This window comes from Atractosteus spatula, chromosome 15 (assembly GCF_055471065.1).
Source record: "Atractosteus spatula isolate fAtrSpa1 chromosome 15, fAtrSpa1.hap1, whole genome shotgun sequence".
Classification (NCBI taxonomy): Eukaryota; Metazoa; Chordata; class Actinopteri; order Semionotiformes; family Lepisosteidae; genus Atractosteus; species Atractosteus spatula.
Window position 1 is genome coordinate 13,726,017 of NC_142720.1, and position 20,744 is coordinate 13,746,760.

Consider the following 20,744-nt stretch of genomic DNA (forward strand, 5'->3'; position numbering starts at 1 on the left):
GTTAATGTCTTTTTCTCTGCATTTTGCAGTTAATTTGTCAATTTTATTTCTCTGAAATTTTGAAATTGTTAGAAAAGTAAATGTAGACTGTTGCAGTAGGTAGAATGCCATTTCACATCCAGTACTCACTTTCAACTCTTCATTCATTCGCAGAGCTCTCTTCCAAACATTCATAGCCAATTTCTGGCAGTTTTGGAGTCATTAAAGGAGTTTTGGGATGTACTGGATGAAATTGATGAGAAGACCTGGGTTCTGGAGCCTGAGAATCCAACAAGGAGTGCTACAATGCGACGAATTGCAATAGGTAAGTGTAGATATTTTTATGCGTATTTTGTTCTGTATTAGTAATAGCCGTTACGAGGTTCAGAAAACCGGAGTGATATCAAAAGCTTTTTGGTTGGTAAAAGCAGTAGTGTAGTATATTAAGGTTTTTATGAAATCTTGGGGTGGTTTGGTTGATGTGGTGCAGATGATATTCTAATAGTTACCAATTTCAACACAAGCTGTATTGTGTTTATCACGAATGTATATCTGCAACAACAGACAGATTACATGAACTGTATTTCTGTAATGCAGATTGAGGAAGTGATTAAATTGAAAATGTAGTGCCAGCTGCCTTGTGCATCAGCATGAAAAAATAAGTATTTTCTAAAAAACATACATAAAGCATACAGATTTTGTAAATTGATTAAATGTTTTTGGTGTCATGTTAATTAATCATTTATGACTGATCATGATACACATGAGTGACATGCTGCAATAAATGCTAAATCACCTCAGTGAGAGAGTTGTTTAGGCACAGGTGATATGGTGATTTATCCAGTTAATTGTCAAGCCAGATATAAATCAATGTAGAAAAACAATTAAGCTAATACAGTATGCCCTACTTATCCAAAAAACACTCTTTGTATTGGTATGTTGAAAGCTAGACAAAGTCACCTCTGGAAGACTCGCCAGCAGTGGAGTCAAGTCTTCTTTTAACAAAACCTTGATTCATCGCTAGATACCTGATGGGTGTCGGAGAGTGCGGCACAGACGTGCTGAATGATATAAAGCAATTAGTGTACAACAACTGACCGATCAATGGACACAACAGTTAGTCTCTACAGAAATCCCCTTGTATTGATTGATGACAACCTCACTGCTTGGCACTACTTTGGTCACGTCCTGTGACCTCACTGACTTGACATTATTACAGCAGGATGGCACATGTCCTTATCTGCTTGAATAAAAATCTTTCAAGGGAGATGAAAACTTGCATTATGTTGTGGAAGCCCTGTTCGCTAGACGTGAGCTCCACAGAATATCTACCGTATTTTCCATGGACAGAGTGTAGCATCTAGAGCTCAGAGATCAGTGAACAAACACTTTATGAGAGGAAGGGGGGCAGAATCCTAAATGACAGAATCTGCAACGTTTAGCTTTGCATGTTGCAGATAATGCAGTTTGTATTGCTACTAACAGTTGCCTCACACACTACTAATGTACATGTATGTGCAACCATCACAGTAGACCCACTATTGATGACAAGATTAATCAGCATAATGAATTTGTCATTTCTGTTTAATAAAATGTCAGTGCACCTGCTATAAAATAGATTGTCACTTTTGTGATGATTGCACAAAAATGTATTTCTAATTTATTCATTTGTTTTTTATGCTATTTCTTTTTTTGCTCGATACAGAAATAATCTTTCAAACTTTGATTTTGTTCAGGCTTGTTGAGATGTTAAAGAACCACTGGAAACACGATGGATGTCCATTTACATTTTTTAGGTTTCTGTTTTCCATAACTACGCCCCAAAACTGAGGAATGCTGCTTTATTTGTTTAATGGAATATTAAATTTCCAACAGGATTATTAGCATGCAATTATGCAAATATACTATGAAAGCCAAAACATCATAGAAAAAAAATGACATGATCTCAATAGCATTCTAGATACAGTAGCATAATGTAGTCAGTACGGCTTGTAAGTGAATCTTCACTTACCAGTATTAAAGTTGCAGTGTTTATATCAAGACATGAAGTAAACGTACTTCTGTTAGTCCCAGGTATGTACATAACAATATTCAAACATTTGGTGCTCTTTTTAAATCAACAGAGCTGCTCATTTTGAGGGAGTTTAGAAACAAACTAAAGCGTGTTTTTAAATCGTGATGAGATTCAGCATGTGGAGAGCTTTACAAATCAAGTCATCTGTCATTTGAAGTATGTTTGGAATCTTAGTCTATGCATCCTTACACTCGTATAAAAAAAGATGCTTACTCGTATAAAAAAAGAAAACATGTTTGTTATTGAGACTCTCCAGTCATTTATAGAACAGGCCCAAGTAAAGAGAACTGACAATTGGAGAGGCACAACTGTTCCACACATATGCTTCAGGGCTTGGAGTCTAATTTTGCATGTCAGGGTAACCATTCTTTATCTGGCTAGAGATCCATATTTTTTCCAGCAGGACGGTGCCCTTAAATTGTGAAGTCAGTGGCATAATGATAACATTTCTGTTACCAAATATACTTATGATTTTTTATCTTGAGCAGATTAGTTTCCACTGACCATGGCTCTCCACATTGAAAATGTAAAAAGGTTCTCCTGGAGAGGATGGTTTTCCAGGATATCACCAAGTGGTTCAACCATGTGCTTTTGCCATAAAAAGGGCAAAAGGTTTATGACAAGTACTGTATGAAAGCAAAACTGACTCATTGATCGTATCGGACATCTAAATGTTTTGTATGTTGTAGGCCTTGCATTAGTTTTGTTTTGGAAAAAAGATCTTTATTTCAGATATTTAGTATACAGTACTTTATGTATAAAGCTTTGAAAAGCTTATTAAGTATTATGTGCAGTATGTAACTCACTTTTGAAAGGTGGTGAATTATTTAGGGAGTCATGTGTAAATGTGTAATGTATCTCCCAAAACACAGGCCTATGGTCTGTTGCCAGTTGCTGGGACACCTTTAGCCAAGGTTGCAAACTGGTTGAAAAGTGACAAACTAGAATAATTAAGAATGACAATTTTATTGTAATGGTAAATGTTTCTCGCTTGTGTTAGCATGCTTTTTATTTCCCCCAAGATGAACACATACGATAGCCTTAATCCCAGGTGAAGGGGTTAGACAAACTAACCACTATCTCAAAAACATTAATTGTGTCTGACAGCTGTCTGACTGGCAAATGATTGCTAATTATAACTGCTGCCATCTACCAGATAACAGTCAGTTGTACAATAGCCATAGTTAATGCAAAAAAATAAACCCCCAAAACTACCTTGGTACATAATTAAAATTAATTTCCATTTAGTTTATTATTTTGCAGTAAACAAATTGAAATCAATTAAATTAATGAGAAAATACTTTACAAAATATTTTTACTGTGTATGAAAGGCATTCAAAATAAAGGATATTTTTGTGATCTGTGTTTTGTTCTTTTGAAGTTCAAGGTAGATCAGTGGACAGGAATTAAGAGTTTTAGATTCCTTTGAGTGACAAAATCGAAAATCTAAACATGGAATATTAAGAAAATGAGCACAGTGGAAATAACAGTAGGGTGTATGACTTTGGGAAATATCTTATATGTATTCAGATTTGAACCATTTCACCAGGAGAGACCCAAGCCTCAGTATATTGTGTGTTGCGACATACTATACTTGGTAATGAAGCTTTGATGGCATCCAAACCAATCCACTACCTGAAAACCAGACATTCCAGGAACTGGAATCCAACCAGCAGTGATCTTTGAAAGATACTGTAGCATGAAGCAGTTAATTTGCTACACTTAACCATATTTATTATTTGATGGACTTGAAAACAGTTGTTTTGCATTTCTTTGTGAATTGTAAAGTTGACATTTTTTTTCAAACCTCTGAAAAGCAGCAACGGTAACATTTCATTAAATATTTTAATTAAGAGCCTCCTGGATATTACTTATTTGTAAGTTTACTGTAATTAATGTGAAGACATAAACATTATTTTAAAAAGGGAAATTGTACAATGCTTGGAAACAAAACTGGGCAGTCCTCATTTGGGAAAAGACTTGGGGACCATTGAATTTGCAAAAGCACCATGTTAACTTTTTCCATGTACCTGTACTGTATTGTATTCTGTTCTGACTTATTCAATATTTCCATAGGAAACAATGTATCGGTGAATATTGAGGTAGACCCAAAACATCCTAAAATGCTACCTGAATGTTGTTTTCTTGGAGCTGACCATGGTATGTATGCATTGATAGTACAGTAATATATACAGTATTTAATGATTTAGCAAATAACAGCAGATAGTTTGGATACAATTCAGCACAATATTCACTTTATCTCAAAGACACATTTTAGTGTTGCATACTGAACATTGATATGCAATTTATATAAAAATAAATGTATATAATTATATATACTTTGTGAGAAGTTACGGAACTGGTTTTATCTTGGATGTTATAAAACCATACAAATGTATTTATGTTTCTCCAAACCAATTTTATTTATGAATTGTCACTAGCTAATAACAGACACTCAGACTTAGTCACTCCCCTTAAACCCATTTCTTTGGTTTGTATTGCTCAGCATGGAGTTGATTAGAATTAGTGTTTTACTCCTACCTATTGAAACAATACTGTACTCTTCATTTGTTTGTTTTATGCTGAATACAATAAATCACATTTAGGACAACCATTTCTGTAGTAAATTTCTGTTTAATGAAAAATTGTGTGTATATTTTGCCAGTTTGACTTGCGGCTACTGTTAAATATTGGAAGCTGGATTGAAGGCCACATAAATTGATTTACTGTATTTTTTACAAATTAGACATAAATGAACTACTTTTAAAGTTATTTGCCAGTGTCCCCTATGGCATTAACAAAAAAACATGAATGCAATGTAATCTCATCTTTTCTAAAAGTCTTTATTTAAAATTGTATGACTGTGATAGTACTTAGTTGAAATCTAGCATTATGGCTGTTTTAAAATTGACCTGTCATGTAGTGAGAGAGAATAAAAACCAGAAACCTCAATGACTGGAAACTGAAGGAAATTAAATAAATGACTCTTTCTCATGGAAAAACTAGTTTCTTTTGTAAACATCTGTGTACATATTTTAAGAGTTTACATCCTGCATTGCATTATTTTCTGAGTATTTTTATTTTTCTATATGTCACCTTTTAATATTCATGGTTGACTCTTCTGATCATCAGTCCCATTGCTGAAAAACCTTTTACACTTATTAATCTGTTTTTGTAAAGTCATAAGTCAAGGAGACAACTTCAGCAATATTTGTGTTATTCAGTGAAAGATTGATTCTGTTCAGAGAATCTATAAATACAAACTGTTCATATATACAGTTTTGATATATAAACTGATCAGCTTCAGCATGAATAAGCACTTGTCTATAGGCTTGTATGATTGTTTCTTGAAATCCAAGGTCATGCATGGTGAACATTGACATAAAGAGCATATTATTGGTTGCCTAGCAATGTTCTTCATTGATATTAAATACACACTTCAGTAGCCAGGCATGGTACAAGTTGAACCTCAAAATCTGAGGTCAGATTATGTAGAAATAATGCAGTTTGCACTTTCTGGCAAACAAATGCTATTATCCAGCTCCACAATGACTTATTCTTGAATAGAATAATCATTATTTTGGAATTGTGAGTCTTTCACAATATTGAGGATGTGCTAGAATATGTTTACTTTGTGCTGTGTATACTGTACAATGTCAATTCAAGATAGGTAATGATGAGAGTAAAACATGCTCACATAAAGTAACTAGAATTCCTTTTACAATTCTGCATTCAGTAGATTTAAGCTATCAAAATAAAACCTGTGTAGTATTTACACCATATTTAAGATATGATTTACAAGTTATATTCAATTCAAGCATTCTACTTTATATATTTTGATGAAAGTGTTGATCTGCATCTAGTGCAGATCTCTTAGATAATGTTTTGTAATTACATTAGTTATCATTGTTTGTATCTGACACATGTTCCACTACCCCTCTACTTGTTATGTGGAGTAGCTTGCTCTGTCTCACCAGGATCTGTGAGTAAGGTCACTAGGAACGCAGCAAAGTGTCCTGTTTCACAGTAGGATAACATAATTAGTTGTAAGCACAGGATTTAATGATGTCATTGCCTTGCAAGGGCAAATAGCATAACTGCTTTCTATGTTAGAATCCTTCAGAAGCAAGTAAACTGTGTTTTCTTTGCATATGTTGCACTCAAGGTTACATCTTTGGCTTCTTGACAGTTTAGTTTACAAGTTTTCAATTTAATTTAGAAAACATTTTACTAATTTCAAGTTACATTTGACATTTCTCCACAACACCTCTATTTGATTAAATGTAATTGTAAACATCTGGTTAGTCCACGATTAAGCATTTTTCTTAACAGTTTAGTTTTCTTAAATGTGTTGGCAAAAAGTTTTAGGAGTGCAAAAGATTTTTTGAAACAATCCAAATTGTTAATCAGTACCCCCATCAAAACATGTCTGTTTCTCGTGGCACTGTGACCACTTTAAAAAACATGACTTCGTATACGATTCCATTTTACATTTGAGTATACATGTGCAGTCCATGCCAATTCATAATTCATCATGATAGAAAATTTAGGAAGGACAGTAACAAGTTTTTGGTATCACATATAGAGTAAATAAAAAATCCCAGTCAATGAAGTTTGTTACACAGAGGGAATTACAATGCCCAGCATACTACAGCATACTGTACAATATACAATGGCCACATACTACAGCATAGCATAGGATGCTAGCAGAGCCACATTTAAGATTTGAATTGATCACCGACGTTAAATTTATATTTCCTCATCACCACTGCATTCATAACTGGAAAATACCCATTAGTATAATAGTTTTCTGCTAAACAAAACATATAATATTCTTCATTAACTTGTGGTGTATTATGTTTTTCTTTTCCACAGTTGTAACCCCATTAAGGAATAAACTGAATGCCAATATACATTTATGGTGAGGAAATAAAGTTTTTTTTGCATAAATATATTATGCTTGTTTAAAGACAACTGGGTAAGTAGGAAAAATACAGAAATTAGTTTTTTTTACTTACTATTACTTCAGAAAAAGTAAGGTGCAGTTTCATGGTTTCCAGACTTTACAGGCAATTTAGTTTCATTGTGTGATAGCAATCTCCTATCTCATAACTTCTAATTCCATTACTTTTTTATATCTTCATTTTACTTTTCCTTTATGAGGTTTTCACCTATCATAGTGTATTGTAACTTTTCTGTAGACATATCTTTAGTTCAGAGAATTATATTACACTTGTTTGTAGGAATCCTGAATGTACTGTACTACAGAACCTGATGGACATTTTGGAAATAGAATTCCCTGCACCTGCATCTCAACAAAAAGCGGTACAATTTTTCCTTAAATCTTGTAAACAGATTTACATGTGTACAGGTACACCATATAAAAAATAGCACTTCTTATAATTGGAAGCTGAGCGTCTCCTGTAATTGGGTTATTTACAGAGAAGTGGCATACAATAACAAAGGTTTCTGAATCTTAAGCAATATTAAAGATGTTTTAACATAGATCCATTACTTTTCTCTTTTTTTTAGTTGGTAGGTTGCTAATTTCCTAGGATTTATGGGTCATTAATGCATAAGCATAATTGACATTCTAAAGTGGTAAAAGTTTAGTTGACCGGATGTTTACATTTTCTAGGAATCCTTTTATTGGAGTGCTTAAAGTTTAATTATCTAAAAAAGCTTAAATAAATAACGTGTAACACACAAAGCAGAGGACCGACGTGGAAACTGCAAGGAGATGCATTTAAACCCAAGATCAAGAGGCAGTTCTTTACAGAAAGGGCTGTGCGCCCGTTGAACGAGCTGCCCACCATGTTGAAGCTGACCCTCTGGCTTGTTTGAAGAAACAACTGGATGAGGTCCTTAGCTACTACTGGTCAGGCTAGATGGTCTGCTCTTGTTTGAACCTTTTTTAGGTTCTTATGTTCTTATGCCAGTACTGTGTAGGATGAAGAAGAAAGGACACTGATACAGCTGTGGCTGCTCACAACTTAAAAACAAGTCAAACCAAGGTCACTACATACAGGTTTTGGAGACCACAGCAAGAGTTTTATAAGATTTTTAGATTATTTTACCTGCACATGAAAAAGATGGTAAAAGTACAACTGATTCACAGTTTTTCTGTGATTACATGATCAACCATTTTCCAGGGGGGTTGATATCAGTTAAACATATTACATTTATCCCATGGTCTGCAATATTATTTGGGGGAAATTGCAATGACCAAAGGTGAACCTAAAGCATTCTGTTTACTCTTGCCCGTTACAGAATTTCAGTATGGAGTGTGGCATTTGTTATTCGTATCGACTTGATTCAGCCATACCAGATCAAGTGTGCAATGATCCACGATGTGGTCAGCCTTTCCATCAAGCCTGTCTATATGAGGTAAGAAATCATTACCAGCCAGCCTGTAGCTGGAATTTGGTTTGTTTATAAATTGATTGCATCTTATTTTCCATTTGCAGTGGCTGAGAGGGCTTCCCTCCAGTAGACAGAGTTTTAACATCATCTTTGGAGAGTGCCCATACTGTAGTAAGGTATTGAAAGCCTGGTTTTCTAAAAAGCTAAATCAAACTTAATACAGTAGTTTCTCACTTTTATTTATTAAAATGTTATGCATGTTTACAAAACTATTTTTTTTCTTTTTTTTTTACAGCCACTTACAGTGAAAATGACTACTAAGAAATCGTGAAGAGCAGATTTGTTCAGATGCTGACTGGACCTGTGTATCGACAGGTGCTTCGGTCTCTGAAATGATGCATCATTTCCCTTTTCTTCAAAGAAGGAACAAAACATAGAAAATCAAGCATAAAAGTACAGTTATCGCACTGGTGTATATTTTAACAGCTTTAGGTGTTGTGGATTCATTCACAGCTAAGTAATTAGAGCACGGTGGGCAAAGTTGTCCCTGATGTTCAGATTGCATTTGTACATGATTGAACTGCTTAGTGCTGGGCCTCTGACCATTTTCTTCTTTGCATGTTGTTTTTCTTTTTATGTGTTTTGTCTGAGACATCTTGTTCTGAAATGAAATAAGCGATCAAACAATGAAATAGGAACTGCAGAAAACTTTTTTTAAATGGAAAAGTGTGTTTGAAATTCTAAAACCCAACTATTTTTAATCATCATTGTCAATGGCCACAAGTTGTTAAAAGTAGGTATGGCAGTGTGACAATCAAATTTACTTTCTTTAATCCACCAGCAGTTATATTTCATTTTGCTCATGTCTTGGGTTTTATCCTATTAAACTACAATTATTTACATTTGTATCCATTTACTGTAAATGTTCAAGGTTGTTCACAGACTAAAATATTTCTGTAACAATGTGGGTAGATCCACTTACCTCCTCCTGCATATGTCTCTGGGTTGCCACCAATTTACGAGCATGTGTTTGTGTTGAATCTTTAATCCTTCTATGTTCTTCTTCATTGTCCTGGGATTTTGGTTTGGATTTTGTTTCTCTAGCTGTAGATTGTATCTTGGGAGTTTTCTGTAAAAACTGCTGAGGAGGAAAAAACTGTGATTTAAGGGTAACTTCACTACAGGCCCCTCCTCTATACATCATTTGCATTAGTTATATTAATTCTGCTTAAATTAAACTGCTCCATGTTCATTCTATTTCAGTTTATTAACAAGGAAACCAAGCTGCACCTCATGCATGTTTAGGCTCTAAAAAAATCCACAATAATTGATGAGCCAAAGTAATTACCATTTATTAGGATTTTTGTGCAAAATAATATGCATTTAATCTGTTTCAGCAATTGCTTCAAAATCATACTTAATCTTTATTTTAAATTTAAAGTATAAAACACTGTCTCAGCTTCCATTGGTTGTTTAATTCTGACAGACACAAACCCCAGATTACTGCACATCAGAACACTGAGCTCTGCTAGAATATGCTCTTACACTGACCTGAATCCTGTGTATGGGAAAAGCCTGATTAATGACACTTCAGGAACTCAAGGTGGCATCTCTCCAAACTAAATTTGGCCACAATGTTTCTGGGGTCAGGTACAGGGAAAATAAACTTAAAGTGTACACTCTGCATGTGAATATACTTCAGTGTCAGAGGTTTTGAAGAAAACCTGATATTCATGCTATCTTTTAGAGCAGAAGTGCAAAGTGAACACAGAAAAATACTTCTGTATGGAAGGAGTGAATGCTACAGTATAAACACAATTGTTTAGGGATTTTGCATAAATGACACAAAAGCTGGAACAACTTTGGTCTCCTTTGTCTTCAGAAATGTACAAGATTAGTTTTTCTTACATTTTTTTAAATGATTATCTTCAGAGTTTAATTTGTTTAAAGAAATAATAAAACTATGAAATAGTGTGGAAAAAATATTTTTCTCACTTGAACATAAATGTTGGATTTTAAAATGGGCCCTTGTTTTGGAGAAATTAAAATGAAACAGGTTTCCCAATGGAGCACAGTACTTTGAAAGTTGTCCTGAAATAGTCTTCGCAACTTTTGTTCTCTTGATTTTTTTTCTCATAACGGTGTAAGTCAGGAATCGAGACGCGTACTTGCTGGAAGATGGAAAACCGGCAAGAGTAAGATCTTAATTCTTTTGTCTGACAAGCTAATTATATGGAGCACCTGGATCTACAGAGCAGCTCAAAGCCCTGACCCTCATCATCAGTCTTTAGCATAAATGAAGTTAATACTTAATATACTGTCACATCCAAAGATGTTTAAATTATGGTGGACTGATTTTTTTAAAATAAAAGGAAATATTTTTTTAAAACACATGTAGAAAATATTTTACATCTTCTGAAATAAGTAAACAGGGTAACAATGGGTTTAAAAGCCAATTGCTCCACCAAAACATACTGTAATTGTTTCATGAGTGTGAGGTGATGATCAGAGGATCATGAAAAAATTACACATTCCTACTGCCAGTTAATTAGCCATGCAAGGAAGCCTTCAGAAATATTCTACGCTGTTAAGAATGATTACCTTCCAGGCTCTGTGATGTCAATATCACAGCTATTGAAATACGTCTTTTTCTCCTTAATTGAAGGATGTGAAGCTCTTGTGCCAAGGTTTTGCTCCCGGAGAGCTAATTTATTACTTTAAGGATATTTTATTTCTTCAATAGTTACAGCTACAAAAACGTAGCAAATCAGCACCATCTGTGCAGGGATTGTACAAACCACTTTTCACAGGGCTTCTTAAAATTACTTATCTAAAAGTTCCAAACAGTTAAGTGCTTATAGTACTGTATATTTTTTAGATTTTAAAACATGAACCTTTTATAAAACAATAGTGCTATTATATACTTACAAATAGAAATAAACTGTATGGAACTGTTTAAAAATTGTGGAAACTCTTCTGCAATATATTGTGTGAGATTCAAAGTAATTAGACTTCAAAGTTTTTTAGTACAGTTCACCAGTTCAAATTAACAGAGATGGCCATTATTATTAAGAGATCAAGCAAATAAAAGCTGCTCTAGGCCACTCAACACATGATGAGGTACAACTTCAGGTCCAAACCAACTGACAGGAAATCAGGATACTGACAGTCAAGATAAAGTGGCATGTATTAAATGAGAGAAGGAATGGAGTACTATCATTTTGTCATAAATTGTGGTTTTATGAAAGGGGTATTACTCCTAGTTTATTCCATGTATTACACAGCCCAAAAATTCATCTTTCAAAAGTTTGCAGTTTGGATTATCCACATCCCTGTGTCTGGAAAGTAATTCTACCCAGTTAGCAAGTGGTGGTTTTTAAAAATGCATATTTTGAGATGGGAAATTAACTAACCAGTGTTATAACTTTTTGATCTGGAAAAATTTTCCCCTATAATAATGAGAGTGAGAAAAAAAGATTCTGCAGTTACACACTATAAATTATGATACCTGTCCTACCAAAGGTGAAATAGTCCATTGTTAATAAAATGCTACAAAATACAGTAGTAAAGATATTAACTGTAGCACATGCTTGACATTCAATGATAATGTTGCTGTATTCTTTTGGGACATTTGGCGTAGAAGTGTTTTCAGTTTTAAAATAAGTACATTTCAGTACACAAGCTCATTATAGTGATAAACTTTATAGTTTTAGTCTTTCAGATAACAGACCTGTGACTGTTGAAAATTTTAAAATCTCTCTGAGTTCAAGCTTTTTTTCTAGCAGCTCCAATATCCCATAAAGTTCACAGTTTACAGTACAATGGAATGCTATATCCTGAAGGGTCACAAGAGGGTTCACAAACATTACTATCTCTTCATCTTGTAGACGGATAAATCTTTTAGCCCAAATCTTTGTGTACAGTAAAGGTTACAACATCTGTTCCCAATTAAGCAAAAACGTCACTTAAAACTTACTTCATGGAACTTGGAACCATGTGCTTCCACTTCATGCCCAGCAGAAAAATCCAAAGGGCCCTTGTAGTCTGTTTTCATTTCTTGTACTCCATCTAAAAGAATATCTCGTAGCATCTGGTAGTTTGGCCTTTCATCATATCCCAAGGTTTTAACGCAGCATAAAAACCTGGCTGCTTCCCCTAAGGGTAGATAAAAGAGCAATGGTTGGTTACTGAAGTGCTGTATTGAACTGTTCTCTAGCCAGTGGCCTCAGGGCCAGACTCAGTCCTGCACGTGACTGTGAACAAGCTCTTGATCCCAGCGCTGTACATTGAGCACATTATTCTCAGTTTCCAAGTAAAACGCATTTCCCCCATTGTTTCTACAGTTTCCAGGAGCAAAAAAAGTGATGGCAAAATTAAGGAATTACAGCTATAACATTCTCGGCAATACACAGGGATCATTTTGCCATTAGCATGGAACAGGATGCATTTATTGCACAGACTGGAATGCGTGAGACCAACAAATTCAAAATAGAATTTATAAAGTGCACTTCAGCTAAATGCCTGAATATGATATATGACCTTAAGCAAACTGTATCAAGATTTACAGTAAATGTGAAAAACGTTACATAGAGGCTTTGTTCATCAGGCTCTAAAATGTTTTAATATTTAAGCAGTTTTTGTAAATAAAGGCACTTTCTAACTAAATTAGACATTTTTAATGTGTTATTAACAATCATATGACGTACAAAAGATAACCCATAAGAAAAATCCTTTCCAGTTTTTGAAACAGTATATACAGTCCAGGCTATTAGTTTTATACTCAGATTTCGCACTAGAGTGAATAATTAAATTTCACTTTCATAATTCCCCTTGCTCAACAAAAGCATATCAGTGAAATTACAAGGACGAAAGCGAAGCAATAAGGAATACCTTGTGGGATACTGTGTGATTTTTGATCTGGAATTTTCAGATACACCTTATGGATATTCTGAAGATGCTGTTCTGTAACAAAACTCTAAGATCATGTAAAAATAAAAAAATTAAAATAAAAGTCTGTCGACTTCACTGAACCTTAAAGACTCATTTAAGAGGGTTCTATTTTTTTAAAGGAAAAAGCAAAAAAAAAAGGGGGGGATGGGAGATGAGCTAACACTGAAGTTGCTTTCAGGCTAGCCAACATGCAGGGAATGGCTTTGCAACATAAATAACCTCTCAGCACAGGTTCAACCAACTGCTGGCAATCACATTATCCAGCTGTCACAGAAACACAAAGCACTGTGGAGATGAGAAGGCCCTTTGCAAAGGAAGTAAATTATAAAAGATTTTGTGCAACACTACCATTTTAATTTGTGCATCTCATTGCAACTTTCTTGTACGATGTCATGACACTGAAATTGATAAAAACCGGGTGTTGTGCTGTGTTTTTTTTTACCTTCTGCTTGCATTTTAAATGTTAGGTCTTCAAAAAAGCCTACTGATATATATTAGGCCTAAGTAAGGGGGTTTACTGTATCTTTAAGTTGAATGTATATCACATGCACATTTTTAAATTCAAGACATTATTGATGCATGTTTTAGTCTTATCTTGAAAGTCCAGCTGTCACTGCACTCCTCACAAGGTTGTGAAATACACTATAATCATACTTCATGAATACCCTTGAGAGGACTATTCCAACCTGCCATCCTCACAATCATCTGCTCTCACATGTAAAATATTACATAACAGTTCAAAAGAAATTATTTTTATACAGTTTTCTTGATTTTGAAATGCATTCTGTTAGGCTATGTGATTTGAAAGAAAACTGTTCTTTGTGGCATCAATAGCTTGTGGGGATCCTTTGCCTCCTGTCCTCATGGTGTCCCAACCTGTGCCTTGTGATAAGGTCTACCTTCGTCCTGTGATCTTATAATCTTTTGGAATTTTGGAATTCTTGAGGAAAACACACTTACTGCAGTTAGTTCCAGAGGCTGAACTCAGAATTACAGAATCGGGAAGGTTTTCCATAAGCCTGGAAGGGAAATGAAAAACTGAGTCAAGAATGATTTATTTGTTACGGGTTTAGGTACTGTAAATAATTATATAAGGCAAATGTGCATTTTCTCATATTTATATCTATATTCAAATAGCCCAAGAACTAAATAGTTGGAATGCCATTTAAACAATGCTGGTTGCAACTATCACACTGATACGCTAAAAAGAATCGTCATATTTAGTAAAATTACTATTTACATTACATTTTACATTTACATTACTATTAAATTACAAGTTCTCTGAGCACCTTTAAGATGCTCAGACATGGTAATGAAAATATACATGAATAAGATTTAAGTTATTTAAAAGGCACAAAAACAGCACCACTCCTACTCTTTTTGCAGCTCAGAATTTACATTGCAATTTGCTATTAATTACAGTAGAAATCTCTGTTTCAGTATCTCTTTGTGCTGAAGGACAGAGTTTTGGAGACTTTAGAATTACAGCAACATTTATAAAAGGTGAATTATTTTATATTTAAAAACAGATGACCTTATTGGAATTGGTTTATAGCTAAACCAGTCAAATTAACTGATACGTGTTGAAAAACAAGTAAACAAGAGTATTCCTTATATGCTTCCTTGTACTAGTGTTTCACCATTTCCCTTAGGGCTCCAGGTGGTACAAACATTAGCTTCACATATTTTAGCATTTGGTAGTATCCATGTTGTATATAAAGCTTACAGTAAGTTATCTTCAGCTTTTCATTCCTTGTAGTTGTCTGTTCATCACAGTTTTTAGTTATGTTGTGATAAAATATGAATTAGTTGCATAATTCTGTAGTTTAGAATTCTATTCATGCTTCCTTGAGATTAATGTTAACAGTATTGGTCTTTTTTTTACAATTGTAGTATGCTGCTCTGCATTGTGGACAGCAACATCATTCTTCCTATTACAAGCCCAGGACACATTGACTCTGCATTTCTGTTATTTTTAAAACATGGATAAAGCAGTACTGTTCTTTTGCTTTCTGGACAAGCACGGGGTTCTTCAGGTTGTCCTCCCAGGGCAGCGTTCCACAAATCCAGTGCAGCATGCAGTAGCCAAGGATTTCAAGGTCAGTCCGTCTGGAGGGTGCTGAGGGAATAGGAGCAAGGGGAAAAGGAAAGGATGAAGGATTAGAACCTGTTCTCAAGACATAAACTGGCTTTGATTAAACTCCTGTTGATGAAATACGCAAAGGCTGAGGAGGTGCAGTGTTTTGTTTATTCAGCTGCATCTGCAGTGTAACGCCCAGCTTTTTGGCCTTGGTTCACAGACAGGCTTGTGACTGGTTGGAGGTGAAAGAAAGGGTCAGTTTCCTCACCTCCCCAACCTCATCCTTCCTCAGTCTGGCTTGTCACATGAACCTGAACCCTGTGGCCTCTGACATGATCCAGACAGCCCATAACCCAGCTCTGACACATTCTCAAAGAGCCAAAGCAGTAAAACAAAGAAATAAATGTCTGCTGCTAAATTGCTAACATATGTTCCAGGAAGTCCATGGGGTCTAAAGTGGCCATACAGAGACCCCAAGTGCAGACTAAACACAGAAGACCTTTCCTGTTCTTCCATGTGAATGTGAAAAATGTGGAAGACATTACAAAACTGCCATCTAGTGTAAACCATTTTTTAAAAAACCTATTTTCACTGATCTTTCCTCCTTTTTTCTGTATTTAAATTCTTTGGATTTTGTTGAGTCCAACCAACAAAACCACTGTGTTTCACTGGATGTTAAAAAAGCTGTACGAAACGATTTTACTAATTGTAAGCTATCAGACCCACAATAAATGAGGTACAAATTATTCTTCAAATGTCCCCCATAAATCTACCCTATTTTAAAACAAAGATACCACAGTCTGATTTGGGCTGGTTTGGAGAATATTTGGTTCCTTCCAAGAGCAGACTTTGGCTTCTACAGTATATAAAAAAAAAACATGCTTTTAACTGCACACTGCTATATTGCAATTCCTTAGCTCATAAATCTCTTATTAACTGTGGAATGAATCCATCCATACACTTGTGGTCAGAGGTTCCCATTCCATTAAATGGTTATGTGGGTCTCAGCTAGAAGCATAGTGGCTAAGTCCGGTGTAGGAAAAAAAAAGATCTAGTCCACCACAGTGTTCTATTGAAAGGGCAAAATAAATAAAGGGTTGTCTTAAAGGCTTTATGAACAGGGCAGGGAGAGTAAAGGAACAGTTAAAAAAACAGAAGCTGCAGAAGAATTAAAATCTATGAATACTGTATGTTTAGGTTATGCTGCTATTCATTTTAATTTGCTTGTTTTACTAACCCCTAATGTGAAGGTCTCTACAATTCATATCATGTACTGAACGCTACATGAAAATAATTATGTACTGAATGTAAGAGGTGCATCATATATTAAGTGTATAAAAAAAGTTTTCCTGCTTCAGCCTAATATACCTCTTTTCACAATTATATGTCAACTAAACAAACCTTTCAACTTTCCAAAGGCAATTTCAAAATGTAGTTCCTTTAAAAAATGAAATTTAAGTGGAAAAACTATTTTTCTGGAAAACAAGCGGTGTTCACTCTAATAAAGCACAATATGAAAGGTTTTATTTGTTCAAAATATTTCAAAATTGTATTTGACTTGGCAATGGGTCTATACAAAATGCAGGGGCATCAAAAAATAATTATTTAGATGCAGTTTGTTTCTCCTGCAGAAATCTCCTTTAAAATCCTATTGATCTACTAATGGGAAAAACAGGCTGAAAACTGCACCATGCTATTATTTACTGCTTGATTTCTGTACAACAGTCAACACTTTCAGATAAGTAATTTGCAAATAGCACTTCGAGAGGTTTTTAAATTCACTGGCTTATTTGTCTAACACCAGCGACCAGGCATCAAGCTGACTGATTTAATTAGGTTCTGAAGTCGCTCAACTGAACTAGCACAACAAACGGTACGTGGTCATTGATTTGCTTTAGGTCTGAAATAACAGGTACCAAAAGAATAGATTTCTTTAAAATTGTTTTCTATAAAACATAGCAAACAGATTTTAGAATAATAATCATAGTATTTAAATTATATGTATTCTACATACAGTATGAGAGTTTTCGCAGACTCAGCAGTCACTTTTCGGACGGCTAAAAAAAATTATTACTTGGTGAATTACTTTTCTCCCCATTACGATATTTGAAAACAACTATCAAGATAAACCCTCCAAATGAGTGTTGAACTGCTCCACTATCTAAGGGGCACAGGGAAATCTTACTGAATTTTTAATTTTTCATTATTTGAGCTCATGACCTTTGGCATATATTCCTTAAAATACTTGTAGTCAGAATTATAAGTCAAAAGGTACAGATGGTGTGACAAGCCAACCTCTAACCAGGCCAGCTTCTAACCGAGATCCACATGTGGAAATAACAAGGGCTAGCATGGAGTTTGTGCTAGGACACATTTTATTCAGCAAAAAGCTTTTCTTCACAACAACAATGCCTTACTCCAAACTAACCCAACCCTGGCTACCGCCATGAGTCCCTTTAAATACCAAACCTGTCTTTTCTGTGAAAAGGTGGTTCTCGGCCCTTCTTCATTACCTAATTAGTCAATCAGTGCACCACATGTTAACCCTATATACAGCACAAACAACAGAGGCCCTAAGGACCTCTAGTGGCAGGTCAGCTGAAACCACCATGCTCACTACTGCTAGCCTGCCACAGAATGACAATAATAAATAACAATAATAATTATTAATGAATACGTAATTATAATAATAAGTTCCGTGATTCTTGAAGAAGCTGCCATGTTTGTATATGTTGTGCCAATAGTTTTCTAAAACAGACAGCATGTACATAAAACATGTTAGACTTTAACAAAAATATACAATGCCATGTCAATTAAGATAGAAGAAAACTTTGTTTTCACATACAGTATAACTTCCTTTTCAAATGAAGAGTTTACATCCTCATGTTTCCTATTTTGTCACAGATTCTGCTTTGTTACTATTTCCTTCTTAGATGTTTTTACATATAAATATAGTGTACAGTAAGAAGGACAACAGAGATAGGAGAACATTCAACCCATTTCTCCTACTGTAGCTTCTCACAATGTTAGCAGCTTATTGATCCAAGGATCTCATCCCACTGTTACAGAAAGACCCTGGGGAATCAGCTTCTACAACATGGCAGGGTGGTTTAGTTCAGCCCCCCTGTGACTGTAAAGACATTCCTTTTTTTTTTCCTAAACACACTTCCTCATAATTTCAACTTGTTTCATTGCTGTACATGAATAGTACTGTACATTTGGCTGAAGAAATTTATTTTTTTTAACTGTGAGTGCATGACATTCCTATTACTTTAGCAATTATTAGTTAAAATTTCACTAATTTCAGTCTTCTCCATCCTCTTTTTGTAACACAGACATTAAACACACACCACCCCCACAGAAATTAAGGAAAATTAAAGTTCCGCAATGCTGGTGGTAAGCACATTTACGGTATGTTACACATCTCATTACTGACCACTTTTTAAGAGGTTATTTTGGAGGGGAGGGCGGAGGTTAATTTGTATGACACAAAAGAGAAACATAAGCAAAAAACAGTAAAAACGATATGGATACTGTTTGTGCTATAATAGAAGTCAAAGCAAAGTCTGCTTAATAGAAGCAAGCAACTCAAAATGGAAGCAAAGACTTCTGCTTTCTATATTTCAACACTTTTTTCTTGTTTTATTCTCATCTGAAAATCCTGAAGCCATAAGCATGACAATACACAGCTAACTCTCTCTTTCCAATAACACCATCAACACCACGTCAAAGATTGTTTATACTGCAGATTTCCTTTCATTAAAAAACACAATTACATCATTAAATTATGCATCCCCATCAGTAAAATTTCAGCTTGTGTTCATCAATAATGGTAAATTAAAACAGATTCCAGCCCGGACTAGAGTACTTTACTAACTCAATACTGTAACTGCAGTATTTCTCAAGAGAAATTACATATTGACTGCATAAATCAACAAGAGAAAATTCTGTTGGAATCTATAGCTTGCATTGATCTAAATGTTACCTTTAAAGTCCATTAACCATGTTAAGAACTGAAAAATACTATCAACAGAACAATATATATTGTATATGCATTCTCTCAAATTTTGTTAACCTCTTGGAAAGAGTTGTTTAATAAAGCCTATGCTGAAATAAGTGTAATTATAAAAAAATGCCATACTTGAAAACAAAATCCAAGGACTTGTAAGCTTTTGTAATTACCATTTCTTGAAGTAGTATATCATATTTTTTTCAGCTGACCTGTTTCTACTTTTTTGGAATACCTCTTATAATGCATACTGTATTTGTGTTTCGTTAGATATCAGATTATGGAAAAACTTTTATTTCTTTTAAAAAAAGACCTGCAAAATGAACTGCTATATTTTCCAAGTGCAATAACTATTGTGCTTTTGCCAGACAAATAAAGAGTAAAAAAGAAAGTCAGCAGTACATCATTACAGTTCTTGCCCTGGTTTTACAGATATTAATACCACTAAGCGCCTCTAACTTTAAATTCAGTCTCCTTCAAAAATACTTAGTATAGCTCTGTTTTAAGTGAGGAGGAATAAATTTACCCTGCTTTTAAAGTGTATTACAGTAAAATACATTTCATACAGTTCAGTAATACAGTTCAGCACGCATTTGGATTCTGAGCATTTGAGCTGCTGCAAAACTTAACCCTGACTTAATAAGCACAGCATGTGATACTTATTATACCAGAACAATAAGGCAATAATGGTGGGGTTGAGGAGGTTCTCTCACACCAATAGAAATATCCTTAGAAATCCCACCAATGCCAGTGTCTTGGCCAGTCCAGCACCTTAGTACTGCAGAGCTTCTGCTGCACTGAGGCTGAAAGGCTGATCTTCTATCACAATACAACACCTGATTTAGCAAGGAAAATTAAAATGTGGCATGAGAGATTTAATTGAGGTTTTGCCACACTGGTAAAATTCAACACTGGTGAAGCATTGTGATGTGGGCAGTGTACCTACAGTATGGAACAATTTTATGTGTAGCCAGCACCTGAAAAACAGAGGAAATTTGCAGTAAGATTATAGAATTAGAATTCATTATAGATTATTAAAGAATTTTATTCTAAATTATAGAATTTTTATATTAATATTGTTAGGAGACACACGCAGTCCTGATGAAGCACTACAGTACATGTCACCATGTTGTTCTCATCTGGACCCTTCACATGATCTCCAACAAGGACCCTCCCAGGAAGGAAGGCACTGCAGTGAAAACTCAACCCAAACCCTTTCCTCCGATTTTCCCATATGATCTGTCCCCCTGGTTTTCTAAAGCTGAGCAGCCAAAGGAAAGATGCAGGGT

The 20,744-nt window shown here is 34.8% G+C and overlaps 2 protein-coding genes across 3 annotated transcripts in view; one reads left to right on the top strand and one right to left on the bottom strand.

Annotated features, from left to right (window-relative positions):
- fancl (FA complementation group L) overlaps positions 1–9,668 on the top strand; it is a 24,191-nt gene extending 14,523 nt beyond the window's left edge. Inside the window, exons 9-15 of the mRNA XM_088934042.1 lie at positions 154–304; positions 4,130–4,213; positions 6,929–6,974; positions 7,297–7,378; positions 8,324–8,440; positions 8,521–8,592; positions 8,712–9,668. Coding sequence (XP_088790168.1) covers positions 154–304; positions 4,130–4,213; positions 6,929–6,974; positions 7,297–7,378; positions 8,324–8,440; positions 8,521–8,592; positions 8,712–8,747 — 588 coding nt within the window. The 3' untranslated portion in view covers positions 8,748–9,668. The remainder of the gene's footprint in view (positions 1–153; positions 305–4,129; positions 4,214–6,928; positions 6,975–7,296; positions 7,379–8,323; positions 8,441–8,520; positions 8,593–8,711) is intronic.
- Positions 8,642–20,744, bottom strand: part of vrk2 (VRK serine/threonine kinase 2) — a 24,398-nt gene continuing 12,295 nt past the window's right edge. The window contains exons 9-13 of one of the 2 annotated variants that reach the window (XM_088934041.1): positions 15,365–15,485; positions 14,327–14,385; positions 12,393–12,571; positions 9,399–9,554; positions 8,642–9,077 (exon numbers count right to left, since the gene is read on the bottom strand). In XM_088934041.1, coding sequence (XP_088790167.1) covers positions 8,832–9,077; positions 9,399–9,554; positions 12,393–12,571; positions 14,327–14,385; positions 15,365–15,485 — 761 coding nt within the window. In that variant the 3' untranslated portion in view covers positions 8,642–8,831. Of the gene's footprint in view, positions 9,078–9,398; positions 9,558–12,392; positions 12,572–14,326; positions 14,386–15,364; positions 15,486–20,744 lie in introns of both variants that reach the window. The other variant, XM_088934040.1, reaches the window with a different exon arrangement.